The 14227-nt window shown below is 48.8% G+C and overlaps 1 protein-coding gene across 1 annotated transcript in view; it reads left to right on the top strand.

Annotated features, from left to right (window-relative positions):
- Positions 1 to 4150: 4150 nt before the first annotated feature.
- LOC129708895 (S-adenosylhomocysteine hydrolase-like protein 1) overlaps positions 4151 to 14227 on the top strand; it is a 63818-nt gene continuing 53741 nt past the window's right edge. Inside the window, 2 exon segments of the mRNA XM_055654945.1 lie at positions 4151 to 4392; positions 4394 to 4525. Of these exon segments, the coding sequence (XP_055510920.1) occupies positions 4288 to 4392; positions 4394 to 4525 (237 nt within the window). The 5' untranslated portion in view covers positions 4151 to 4287.

The raw sequence follows: 14227 nt of genomic DNA, 5'->3' as shown, positions 1-14227 counted from the left end.
CAGAAAATACATTTTAACATAAACATCCACCACAGTGACTCCTCCACATTCCTCACTGTGATGGAAGGCGGAAAAAAGTTCAATCTCTTCCCTTCTTTGTTCTGCGGTTGGGGGGGGTGGGGGCGATCTTGGCTTCCGTAGCTGAGGGTGTTTGGGCCCTCGCATCGGGGGGAGGGGGGGATCTCAGCTCCCCCACGGCGGGCGATCAGACTCCGGGTCGAAACCTTCTGTGCCGTTTGGAGCTTCCCGACATCGATCTCTACCCGAGACTGCGAGCTCCTCGATGGTGAAATCAGCAGGCCACGGTTGGAGCGGTAATCCCAGGCAAGGGATTGGCTCCGATGGTAAATCGAAGACAGTTCCGAGCGAGGCCTCCAGCTCCATGATGTTAGGCTGCAGAGCAACCGGAGATACGATCCGGAAAAACAATTGCATCTCCGACAAGGTAAGAGAATGAAAAAAGTTTCCTCCCCCACATAAAACAAACCAGAGAACATTAACATACTATTAAAACACTAAAATTAAAAAAGAAAGACAGACTGTTGGCGACGCTGCCATCGTGCGGCGTCCCCTGGTGGACATTGCTTGTGGGTACGTCAGCCCTGTCTGCTAATTACCACCACTGCTATCTATGTCCATGTCTCATTGTTCAAAGTCTGAAGGGTTTCAGCCCGAAATGTTGCCTATTTCCTTCGCTCCACAGATGCTGCTGCACCCGCTGAGTTTCTCCAGCTTTTTTGTGTACCTTCTCATTGTTCAAAGTTTGATTGGTGACATTTCAGGTCGGGACTCTGAAGAATTTATCGATGTACTCCAGAGATGCTACCTGTCCCGCTGAGCTACCATCACTGAATCTCTGGAATTCTCTGCCACAGAAGGTAGTTGAGGCCAGTTCATTGGCTATATTTAAGAGGGAGTTAGATGTGGCCCTTGTGGCTAAAGGGATCAAGGGGTATGGAGAGAAGGCAGGTACAGGATACTGAGTTGGATGATCAGCCATGATCATATTGAATGGCGGTGCTGGCTCGAAGGGCCGAATGGCTTACTCCTGCACCTATTTTCTTTGTTCAGCATTTTGTGCCTTGGCAAACCAGCTTCAGCAGTTCCTTGTCTCTTTCTCTTTTGGATTATTTCTGAACCAAGTTGTCTAGAGCAGAGAGGTCTTGGTAAAGCTTTACTTAATTAGTTCAGTTTAGTTTAAAAGCACAGCGTGAAAACAGGCCATTCGTCCCACTGAGTCCATGCCGACCGGCGATTGCCTCCACGCTAGTTCCATCCTACACAAGAGGTATAATTTACAGAAGCCAATTATCTACAAACCTACACATCTTTAGAATGTGGGGTGGGGGACCCATGGGGAGAACGTGCAAACTATACAGACAGCACCCATAGTCAGGATCGAACCCGGGTCTCTGGCGCTGTAAGGCAACTCCTCTGCTGCGGCCACCCCCTTTTACAATTGTTCCGTAATCCTATACCTTTGCTGCTGATTGCAGTTATTTTCCCGAGTGCTGGCAGAAATGTAGTCTCATGCTTTGCAGTTTGTATCCTGCCTGACCTTGTGTAGTTTTTTTTTAAAACCTTGTGTACTGCCTGCAGCTAATTGCTTGTGGGGACGTCAGCCCTGCCTCCTAGTTACCAGCACTACCTAATCTTTGATCACTACTATCTATGTCCATGTCTTCAAAGCTTGATTGATGCTGGCCTCTCGAACTGTGCCCTTAGATAATTGCAAATGATTCACAACTTCATCCACATTCCTATCACATTCCCGTCAACTGAGGGGGTGGCACAGCGGTAGAGTTGCTGCCTCACAGCGCCAGAGACCCCGGTTCGATCCTGACTGTGGGTGCTGCTGCCTGTACAGAGTTTGTACGTTCTCCCCGTGACTGCCTGGGTTTTCCCCGGGTGCTCCGGTTTCCTCCCAAACTAAACCCCTACAGGTTTGCAGGTAAAATTGGCCTCGATAGAGATTGTAAATTGTCCCTGGTGTGTGTGTGTGTGTGTAGGATAGTGCTAATGCACAGGGGATCGCTGGTCGGCGCCGACTTTGTGAGCCAAAGAGCCTGTATCTCTAAACTAAACTCGGCTCCTGTGTCCTTTTGTTGACCACTTCTATTGATGAACACATCGAGAGACGGTTTAGTTTATTGTCACGTGTACTGAGGTACAGTGAAAAGCTTTTTTGTTGCGTGCTATCTCGTCAGCGGAAAGACTATGATTACAACCCAGCTGCCCGCACTGAGATACAAGATAAAGGGTACATTAAAGGTAGACAAAAGTGCTGGAGAAACTCAGCGGGTGCAGCAGCATCTATGGAGCGAAGGAAATTGGCAACGTTTCGGGACGAAATGTTGCCTATTTCCTTCGCTCCATAGATGTTGCTGCACCTGCTGAGTTTCTCCAGCACTTTTGTCTACCTTCGATTTTCCAGCATCTGCAGTTCCTTCTTAAACATAAAGGGTACATTGTTTAGTACAAGGTAAAGTTTGATGAAAGATAGTAACAGGGTCTCCAAAGAGGTAGATAGTAGCTCAGGACCGCTCTCTAGTTGTTGATAGGATGGTTCAGTTCACGCCCAAACCCTTTACTTTGCACAAATCCTGTTTGAAATCAAATCTACCGCAGGTGTGGGGAATCTAAAAATGAAACGCTCAGCAGGTCCATCGCTATCTGTGGGGAGAAGACCAGGGTCAATGTTTCAGCTCGAGGATCCTTTGCCAGAACTTGCATCTTACACCTGATACACATTAAGGAAAAACACAAAGTGCTGGAGTACCTCAGCGGGTAAGGCAGCATCCACCGCTCCTCATGTGTACTGTATACCTTATATGTTATATGTATTCCTGATGGATAGTTCTAAAATGAGTACATCTAAAACATGAATAGGGTGATTTCACACGAAAGGTTACTGGAGCGTAGATCCGCACCCACTTGACCGAAAATCTCAAGTGGAGGACATGCTAGACATCCGTTACATGTTAGTGGATGGGAAAACACGCACTTTCCCACCCGTTAAAAACATAGAAAACGGCCAGGTTTTGATCTGTAATTTATTGTGCCAGTCAGGGTGACCGTGAGGCACAGCTACCTAGATTTACAGTCCAAAAAAAAGATAGAAACTAAGGTAAATTAAAGAGGGAGCTGAAGGTGCCAATCCAGCGGAAGTGAACAGCGGACATTTTCCATGGAGATTTAAAGGTCCAAAATATCGGGAATTATCGCGTTTGCGCGCTGAATTTCATCAAAAGTAAGTCAATAATGCCTTACTTTTGATGGACTTTTTTTTTTACTGTAAATCTAGGTAGCTGTGCCTCACGGTCACCCCGACTGGCACAATAAACTGCAGATCAAAACCTGGCCGTTTTCTATGTTTTTAACGGGTGGGAAAGTGCGTGTTTTCCCATCCACTAACATGTACCGTATTTAAGAGGGAACTGCAGATGCTGGAGAATCGAAGGTTACACAAAAAAGCTGGAGAAACTCAGCGGGTGCAGCAGCATCTATGGAAGGGTTTCGGCCCGAAACGTTGCCTATTTCCTTCGCTCCATAGATGCTGCTGCACCCGCTGAGTTTCTCCAGCTTTTTTGTGTAACATGTACCGTATGTCTAGCATGTCCTCCACTTGAGATTTTCGGTCACGTGGGTGCGGATCTACGCTCCAGTGACCTTTCGTGAAATCATCCCTATACATCAAAAATGTTTTACACTGAAAAAAAATGTTTTGCACAAAAAAATAGTTCTAAACAAAATCATGTCTCCAGCGTTTACACTCCAACAGCGAGTATTTCTTATTTCCCCTATTGCAAAAGTAGTTTCCTCTTTGAAAGTTACAAAGCTGAGGCTAACTTTATTTGATGGGAGGAGCCCACTTGTTGACGTCAGACGCAGAGTGCTGGCAGGGAGGAACGTTGACGTCAGACGCAGAGTGTTGGCAGGGCGATGCCTGCGCGTTGACGTCAGATGCAGAAAGCTGGGAGGGAAAGGGGTCTGACGTCCGACACCGAGTGCTGGCAGGGAGGGGCTTGCGCGTTAACGTCAGACGCAAAGTGCTGGCAGGGAGGGTTTTGCGTGGTAACGTCAGACGCAGAGTGCTGGCAGCGAGGTTGACGCAAGGTTTGGGCACGCATGACGCGGGCGTGTGGGAGGGAGAGGGGCGGCGCTCGGTGACGGACGGTGGAGTTGGTCGTCGCTGGTCGTTACCATCACAGCCGCACTCAGAGCGGTGAGAGGCAGAAGGTCGCGGTCGCCAGCCAGAGACACGTCGAGAGACAGCGAACCGGAGCCATGGCGGAGCTGCTGAAGAAAGGTCTGTCCGTGCCGGTGGAGGCGCGAGGGGTGAAGGAGGCGCTGAAGGCCAAGGAGGTGAAGGAGAACGCCAACGCTGAGCGGGGCGCAGGGCGGCGAGAAGATCAAGGCGGAGGCGGACAAGTTCTCCCTCAGCCCCGAGGCGCAGAAGGAGCCCAACCTGGCCGTCTTCAACAACGACAGCGGCGCCATCGCCGCGCACAAACCTGTGAAGAAGGTGAGGATTGTCACGGCGGGCAGCCCGCGGTCCGGGGTAAGGACGGCCTGCCCCGCAGCCTTGTGGGAGTTGTAGTTCCTCTCCCCGTTTCGCCGCCTTGTGGCGCCCACTGTGGACTACAGCTCACAGGGCCCCCTGCGGAAAGCGCGCATGCGTGGTAGGCCCCACTCTGCCCTTGGCTTCCCCAAACCCCATCACTTTTGTGGACAGTGATCATTCTCTCTACCCCTCCCCCACTCTCTTCTTCCACCCTCCACCCTCGTCTTCCTCCCCTCCACCCTCGTCTTCCTCCCCTCCACCCTCGTCTTCTCCCCTCCACCCTCTTCTATCCCCCCCCTCCTCTTCTCCCCCTCCTCCCTCTCTTCTCAACCCCCCCCTTTCTCAACCCCCCCTCCTCCCTCTTCTCACCCCCCCCTCTTCTCAACCCCCCCTCCTCCCTCTTCCCCCCCCTCCCCCCTTCTCACCCCCCCTCCCTCTTCTCCCCCCCCCTCCCTCTTCTCACCCCCCCCTCCTCCCTCTTCTCTTCACCCCCCCTCCTCCCTCTTCTTCCCCCCCCTCCTCCCTCTTCTTCTCCCCCCCTCCCTCCCTCTTCTCACCCCCCCTCCTCCCTCTTCTCACCCCCCCTCCTCCCTCTTCTTTCCCCCCCCCCTCCCTCTTCTTTCCTCCCCCCCCCCTCCTCCCTCCCTCTTCTCCCCCCTCCTCCTCCCTCTTCTCCCCCCTCCTCCCTCTTCTCCCCTCCTCTCCCTCCTCCCCCCCCCCCCTCCTCCCTCCTCTCCCCCCCTCCCCCCTCTTCTCCCCCCCTCCTCCCTCCTCTCTCCCCCCTCCTCCCTCTTCTACCCCCCTCCTCCCTCTCCCCCCCCCTCCCTCTTCCCCTCCCCTCCCTCCTCCCCCCCTCCCTCTCCCCCCCCCCCCCCCCTCCCTTCTTCTCTCCCCCCCTCCTCCCTCTTCTCCCCCCCCTCCTCTTCTTCTCCCCCCTCCCTCTTCTCCTCCCTCCCTCTCCCCCCCCCCCCCCCCCCCCCCCCCCCCCCCCCCCCCTCCCCTCCCCTCCTCCCTCCCTCCTCCCCCCCTCCTCCCTCTTCTCCCCCCCCTCCTCCCTCTTCTCCCCCCCCCTCCCTCCCTCTTCTCCCCCCCCCTCCCCCTCTTCTTCCCCCCCTCCTCCCTCTTCTCCCCCCTCCTCCCTCTTCTCCCCCCCTCCTCCCTCTTCTCCCCCCCCTCCCCCCTCCCTCTTCTCCTTCTCCACCTATCGCTCTCCCCCCTCCTCCCCTCTCTCTTCCCCTCCCACCACCATCCTCCCCAACCGTTCCTATTTCTTGTCATATTTCTTACTCATTATTGCTGCTGAAGGTATCCTGTTCCGTTATGGAAAAAGACTGAATGTTGATAAAAAATAATTCAATGAATCTGAAATTTTAGAACATTTATTTTGTCTTATAACAGCTTGAAAGTGTAGTTATAGGTCCATACAGTATCGAAAAGGGCTCTTTTGCCTAGCTGGAGTGTCCAGAGGTGGTTTACGAAAATGACCCCGAGGATGAGTGGGTTACTGGATGCTGAGTGTTTGACAGCACTGGGCCTGTACTCGCTGGAGTTTAGAAGGATGAGGGGGAGGGGGGCCTCGTTGAAACTTAACGAGTTCTGAAGCGCAGGGTTAGAGTGGATGTGGAGAGGAGTCCAGGACCAGAGGGCGCAGCCTCAGAATAAAAGGGCCTTTAGAAAGGCGAAGAGGAGGAATTTATTTAGTCCAAGAGTGTAGTGAATCTGTGGAATTTATTGCCACAGATGGCTGTGGAGGCCAAGTCATTGGTATTTTTAAGGCGGAGATTGACGGATTCTTCATTAGTAAGGATGTCAGGAGATGGGGGGGAAGGAGAATGAGGTTGATAGGGAACGATGGGTCAGCCAAGATTGAATAGACTTGATGGGCCGAATGGCCTAATTCTGCCCCAGTAACCTATGCAGGTGTGCAACAATGTCCATTGTTGCCGATTGGTGTTGTCCAAAAAGGAAGTTGAGATTATAGTGTTTTTGATCGGTTATTACATAAATTGGAATTATAAAAGACCTATTTGGAAAAGACCTTTATAAGTTTGTTTTAGAATAAATAAAGTTTGTGCTCCTTTTGTTTTAAGTTTAAAAACTACCTAAGTAAAAGTCCTGTCCCACTTACGCAATTTTTTTCGGCGACTTGTCGGCACCCGTCATGGTCGCAGCAGGTCACCGACTACTCACGAAATCGAGTAAGTGGGACAGGCCATTAAGTCTTTTTTGTTATAACAATTCACTATGATTATTTACAAAAAATAACTTGCATTCTATATGATTTCTTGATCCAAGAAAGCCCTCCGATGCATTTCCGAATAGTATGGTCAAAAGCATAATTGGCATTAAAACATACTAGGATTTTTTTGAGGCGTTTTTTGACCAGAACAGGAGTGGAGGAGGGAGGGACAGGAGGACATTCCAATGCGAGGACATTGTCAACTGATGGGCGAGCTGCTACTGTTGTCCCCGACAATTACATTCAGTGGTTGTGTTGGAATGTTCTGTGCTGGACTGGAGTAGGAGTAGGGGACTGTGGACAGCCAGGGGCATTGCAGGGTTTGCAAAAGTTTGGGAAATAGTGACATTTTGGTATTTGTCTCACATCAGCAATCAAGTTCTTGAACCACCCTGCACAGCCCGTCCTCGGCACTAAACACCAAGGACTTTCCGCTGTTAAGGTTGTTCTGTGTACTTTGCTATTTTGTGCTATCACAGTCTAGTCTACTTGCAATAACTGATAATCTGTTGTATATTTATTATTGGTTGTTGCGTCTAATGTTGCCCTCTAAAACTGCAGCACGTAAGAATTTTATTATTCTGGTGCATATAGCAAATGTTCTTGGCATTGTCATCAGAGTTTCCAAAGCAACAACATAGAAACTAGGTGCAGGAGTAGGCCATTCGGCCCTTCGTGCCTGCACCACCATTCAATACGATCATGGCTGATTATCCAACTCAGTATCCTGTACCTGGCTTCTCTCCATACCCCCTGATCCCTTTAGTCACCAGGGCCACATCGAACTCCCTCTTAAATATGGCCAATGTACTGGCCTCAACTACCTTCTGTGGCAGAGAGTTCCAGGGATTCACCACTCTCTGTGTGAAAAATGTTTCTCTCATTTCGGTCCTAAAGGATTTCCCCTTTATCCTTAAACTGTGACCCCTTGTCCTGGACTTCCCCAACATCAGGAACAATCTTCCTGCATCTAGCCTGTCCAACCCCATAAGAATTTTGTAAGTTTCTTTAAGATCTCCCCTCAATCTTCGAAATTCTAGCGAGTACAAGCCGAGTCTATCCAGTCTTTCTTCATATGAAAGTCCTGACATCCCAGGAATCAGTCTGGTGAACCTTCTCTGTACTCCCTCTATGTTCTCTGGAATCTCAGATAAACTGGGTCATTATGGAGAATGAACTATAATAGTTGCATTCTTTTTCCTGGCACTAACCATATTTATTAACCATTTGGATTGGGACCTTATCTTCATTTCCTCTATCCTTGTCCAGTTTAATTTGGTTTAGAGATACAGTGTGAAAGCAGGCCCATCAGCCCACCAAGTCCACGCCGACCAACAATCCCCGTGCACTGGTTTTATCCTAAACACTAGAGAAAATTTACACACCAATTATCCTACAACCGCACGTCTTTGGCAGGTGCGAGAAAACCGGAGCAGCCGGGGAAAACATATGTGGCCACGGGAGTACAAACAACTTCCGTGCAACCAGCACTCGTAGTCAGGATCGAACCCGGGTCTCTGGCACTGTAAGGCAGCAACTCTACCTCTGCGGTTAGTCATAATGCCATCGCATTGATTTTTTTATTGCACCAAGACTAGGCTTTGATCTACCGTTGGGGGCTAATAAGAGTGAACCAGCATAAGTTGTTGAACTTGCAGCACTCTAAAAGCATGTGGTGTTTGCAGATAAAATTTTGATTGAAGATTCCATTAATTATATCAAAAAGGTAATTACATTAATGTGTTAAAGTGCAAGAATTCTGCATCAACAATTACCATGACAGATAGGTTAACATATAATCACAATGAAAAGTAGTAAGATTAATAGGACGGCACAGTTTCACACTTGACGGAGCTGCTGCCACACTGCGCCAGGGACCTGGGTTCGATCCCGTCCTCGGGTGCTGTCTATGTGGAGTTTGCAAATTCTCCCTGTGACCGCATGGGTTTCTTCCGGGTGCTCCGTTTTCCTCTCTCGTCCCAATGACAAGCAGGTTGGTAGGTTCATTGACCTCTAGTGGGGTGATAAGCGTAGAAGGTTTAGTATAGAGATACAGCGCTGAAACCTCCGGGACGGCCAATGACATTAACACTGCCCTACACACACCAGGGACAATTTTATCAATCCATTTAATCTGCAAACCTGTGCGCCTTTAGAGAGTGGGACGAAACCGGAGCACCTGGGACCCACGCAGGTCACAGGTAGAATGTACACACTCCGCACAGACAAGCATCCGTAGTCAGGATTGAACCCAGTGTTTTTGCCGCTGCAATGGGCCTGTCCCACTTAGGCGATTTTTTTTTTTTAGGTAACTGCAGGCGACTAGTTTGTCACCACATGTTTGCCGGTGGTTGCCGGGAGTATTCTTCTCAGTCGCGCAAAAAGTTGTAGCGTCTTCCTGGTCGCTGCTAAATTTTCAACGTGTTGAAAAAAATTTCGGCCATGGTGGGTTTGACGCCATTGAGCGTAGCTTGACTTCTCCTGACGTAGGTGCTGTTGTAGGTTGGCACCAGGATGATGTAGGGTGTCGCTGGTTTTTCGGCGACCTGCTACGACTTTGACAGTTGCCGAAAGTATCGCCAAGTGGGACAGGCCCACAAGGCAGCAACTCTGCCGCTGGGCCAACATGCCGTCCTACAAGATGTAATCTTGTCCATGTTAGTTGAGAATTACGATGCCCTCTGGATTCATACTCTAAAAGGATTAAGTTGGGAAGCTCATTCTCTCCCTTTTGAGAATGATGCCACAAATTTAATTATTTTACTCGTTGAAAGCCATTGGGGTTGCTATGGGGATGGGAAGCCCTCGTTCAGAGAGGGAAGAACACTATGCGGTTCAGATAAAATGTCATTTTAAGTGAGTTTGGAATTCACTATTGCAAATGAATAAGTATGTTGATGTTCAATATAAATCTCAGCTTTCTGGTCATGAGTGGAATATAATGTTCAGTGTTACGATAACAATGGGAATTATCAAGGAGAGGTGAAAAGTCACAAGATAAAATTCATAAACTTCTCAAAGGCAATTAAATGGAGCTTTGGAAGGTTAATCCCAGTCATTATTACATTGTGAATGTTAAACCTTTTATTGGTTCAAAAGTACAGTTGACTGGAGCAATATTCTTTACTGCGTGGTCTTGGCAATCTTGTATATTCCGTCTGATTGTGGTGTGGGAAGAGGGTTGCTAAACATGCAGGCTAGTTGGAGAACGTGCTCTTGTCTCAGCTCTTGGACATGGTGGAGGTGTTTGTTCGGGGAAGCTGCATGTCCCACGACCTTCTCAATGACCACAGAGGAGCTGACAAAAAAAAAAACATGCTTTGACTATCGACATTACGACAATAGACACAAAATGCTGGAGTAACTCAGCCGGACAGGCAGCGTCTCTGGATAGTAGGAATGGGTGACGTTTCAGGTCGAGACTCATCTTCAGACCCAAAACGTCACCCATTCCTTCTCTCCAGAGACGCTGCCTGTCCTGCTGAGTTACTCCAGCATTTTGTGTCTATCTTCAGTGTAAACCAGCGTCTGCATTTCCTTCCGAAACATTATGACAAGTGTCATCAAATCTAGAACTGAAGTGCATGTTGGACGTGGATTAAAACTAGAACCTATTTGATGTTTTCTTTGTATTCCATAATTTTGATATTTAGTTGTGTCCCTTTTGAATGAGAGCACTGGGCAACCCAGTATCTGCATATTACTTGAAAATTAAATACCGTCAATTTTGTTTCAAAGAAAGGGTCCATTCAACAGTCTCTCCTATGGGTTGATTGGAGGATTGAATTAAAAGTGTAATTAATTTGTGCTTTATTTGTCAAATGTGCAACTGCACAGTGACATTCGTTTTGCGTATGTTACACATGCGGGCGCCGCCATGTTTTGGCGCCAATATTCAAAGTCCAAAGACCGGTCGGCCCGCTTGCGCAGTGTGCTGGAGTTGTTCCCGTGAACCGACGACCCTCTCTTCGCCCAGCCATCTTTGTGTCCCGGGGGTGCCTCCTGCAATCAGCCTTTAGGGCACTGGTGGCATTACCCCGGTTCACCCCGTGAAACTACTGAGGCAATTGGGATGTGGAAGATCAAGTTGATAAGGATGTGCAGCAGTAATTTGTGTCCCCATTTGAAATTCATTATATATCATTATGAATTCATGTGCCTCCTAATGATTCATATCGGTGGCAGCATATTGGCGGAGCTGGTAGAGCTACTGGCTCACAGCAGTTTGCTCTTGACCTTGGGTGCTATCAGTGTGGAGTTTGCACGTTCTCCCTGTGACCGCTTTGGTTCCCTCCAAGTGCTCCGGCTTCCTCCCACATCCCAAAGATGTGCGTGTTTGCAGGTTAATTGGTTTCTGTAACCAGCCCTGAGTGTGTAGGGAATGTGAAAGAGGGGTAACAGAAGTAGTCCGAACAAGAAACATTTAGACAGGTACATGGATAGGACAGGTTTAGAGAGAAATGGGCCAAACGCAGGCAGGTGGGACTAGTGTAGATGGGACATGTTGATTGGCGTGGGCAAGTTGGGCCAAAGGGCCTGTTTCTAGGCTGTATGACTCTGACACAATATTGTGTCCTCGCTCAATAAAAAGCTGAGGAATTTGAATTATTTTGGGTGATATGTTTTGGAGAGTGAGGACTTGTGTTAGGATCTTCTCTTCACATCGCAAAAGGTTCTGTTGATTCAAAAGGAAGCAGAGTTTCTAACAGTGAGACACTTCTGTATGTGGTGATGAGTTTTTGCGTTGGTTGCATGATGGAGTTGATGCAGGAATTCTGCAGCAAATCTTTATTTCACTGGTATTCCGTTGGGCTCTGAGTCTGGATTCAACATATGTTTGTGGTGTAACTGCAGTGTTGGCATCAAACTATGCTGATACAGTGTAATGCGGCAGTGTGATTCTATTTTTCCGTACAGCTTTCGGATAATTTTATTTATTAAGGTGCCAAATGCAAAGGTGCCTGCAGGGCTCGCTTCAAAAACGAAAGCAAAAGATATAGGGAGGGGAGCAGAGACGGAGGAGGGGAGGGGGGAGGGAAGGAGGGGAAAGGGAAGAGAGGAAAAGGGGGAGAGGGGGCAGAGGGAGGGAGGGAAGGAAGGCAAAGAGGGAGTTTGAAAGATAAATTTCCCTGAAAGGAGGGCAGGGGGAATTAGGGGGGGGGCAGAGCAAGCATTGAGCAGGGGGGGGGGCAAAATAGCAAAAGGTTTGAGGGCAGAGGGAGAAACAGATAGGGCACAGGAGCATTGGAAGAAAATAAGGAAAGAAGAAGAGGAGAGAGGAAACAGGGGCTCCGAAAAGGGAGGGTTTCAAGAGGGGAGGAGGGCCAAAATTTAAGGGGAGTCCAGAGTAAATTGTTTGGGGGGGGAGGCAGGAGGGAGGAAAAGAAGGAAGAGGAGGAGGGAGAAAGGGGAGAGGAGAGAGAGTAAAGAGAGGAAAGGAGAGATGGGGGTGAAAGAGGAAAAAGGGGAACAGGAGGGAGGGGAACTTCTTTCAGGAAAGAGAAAAGGTAGGGAAGAGGAGGGAAGAGGGATTTAGGGGAGGAGAAGAGGAAAGGAGAGAGAGGGCAAGGGAGGAGAGGGGAAAAGAGAGGGGAAAGGGAGAAGGGAAGGGAAGAGGAGGAGGGAGAAGAGAGGAAGAGGGATAGGAGAGAGGGGGAAGAAGGAGGGAAGGGAGAGAGGGAGAGAGGGAGGGAGGAAGGAAAGGAAGAGAGGGAAAAAAAGGAGGAAGAGAGGGGGGAGAGGAAAGAGAAAAGAGGGGGGAGCCAGAGAAGGAGGAGAAGGAGGGTAAAGATCAGCCCAGGGAGAAGTGAGAGAGGGGCAGAAGGAGAGGAAGGGAAGAGAGCGAGTCAGAGAGAGCAGGGATGGGAGGAGGAGGAGCGAAGAAGGGAAGAGGAGAGGGGGAGTCAGAGTGGGACAGAAGCGGGAAAAAAGGAGGGACAGAAGAGGCAGGAGGGAGGGAGGGAGAGGGGGGGAGAGCTCTCATGAAGGAACATCCTTTTAATCTGAGACTCGGGCCTCTGGTCCTAGACTCTCCCACTAGTGGAAACATCCTCTCTATCCAGGTTTAGATTGTATCAATCAGTTCAATATAATGAATTTAGAAAAAGTTGTGGAGCAGTTTATTAGTGCAGAATACTGCAGTGCAGACTTGTTCTAAAGGCAATGGGGATTTTTTTTTTAAGTCCCTCCACACCACATTCACTGCAGTGTTTGTGTTATTAATGTGGGGAGAAGGCACAGGAATATTCTCAGCATTTGTGTGGATTTATCTGTTCAATTTTTCATGAATATAAGAAAGAAAGTTGTTATGATCAGGGGGAATGTTCTACAGACGTGCCTGGTGTTGCTGAATGTTCTGGCCAAGAATGATTCTTTCTCTGTGTGGTTTGAAAGGGAAAATAATTTAAATGGAGTTGTGGCAGCCTTGAAAGAGTGTAGTATGCAGGAGTTGTTTAGTGTCGCTGTGACCTGATCATGGGATGGAATATTCACTGAGTCTGGCTATTATCAAAATTTGGCACAGCTTGCTGACAATTACAGTGAAATATATTTAGAAACGGTTAGTGGTGTTTGAAGTTGAATGAGCCCTGCCTGAACATGTGAATTTAAACACTTGCGTTTTAATTGCTGTGTGATGCACAATTGCAGCGACACAGATTACCAAATGGGGAGAAGATGGGCGGCATGGTGGCGCAGCGGTAGAGTTGCTGCCTTACAGAGATCTGGGTTTGTCCAGACTGCAGGTGCAGTCTGTACAGAGTTTGTACGTTCTCCGCATGGGTTTTCTCCAAGATCTGTTTCCTCCCAAACTCCAAAGATGCAGGTTAATTGGTTTGCTATAAATGTAAATTGTCCCTAGTGTGTGTGTGTGTGTAGGGTAGTGTTAATTTGCTGGGATCGCTGGTCAGTGCGGATTTGGTGGGCCGAAGGACCTGTTTCCGCGCTGATTCTCTAAAAATTATGGAACCAGTATTTTCCTTTGGAGTTCCGCTCCTCCACTGCGAAATCTCCTCAAGGTATATCTGCTTTGTAGAAGTTCTCCTCTCTCCGATGGGAGTTCTGTGAGACCCTCTCTCACTGCTTCCCCTCTGTGACATTGGCCACTATTACCTGCCACGCTTTGTCCTGCCTCTCCCCTTTTCCAGTTTTCTTCTCTCCCCCTACAATCCGTCTGAAGAAGAGTCTCGACCCGAAGCGTCACCTATCTTCTCCAGCGACGCTACCTAACACTCTGAGTTACTTCAGCACGTTGTGTCCATGTTAGTACTTTCCTTTGTTTCGTGCAAACCCAAATCCAATTGTTTATTGTTCTAAAGAATGACTTCATTAAGGTGAGGCATGTTGCTTCAGGCAATCGATATATATGCCTGACAAGCGCACCCAATGCTTGCATCGTCTTCGACACAAAATGCTGAAGTAACTCA

This window comes from Leucoraja erinacea, chromosome 24, assembly GCF_028641065.1.
Source record: "Leucoraja erinacea ecotype New England chromosome 24, Leri_hhj_1, whole genome shotgun sequence".
NCBI lineage: Eukaryota > Metazoa > Chordata > Chondrichthyes > Rajiformes > Rajidae > Leucoraja > Leucoraja erinaceus.
The sequence above is the reverse complement of the archived record's forward strand: the minus strand, read 5'-3'. Positions and strand labels throughout refer to the sequence as shown.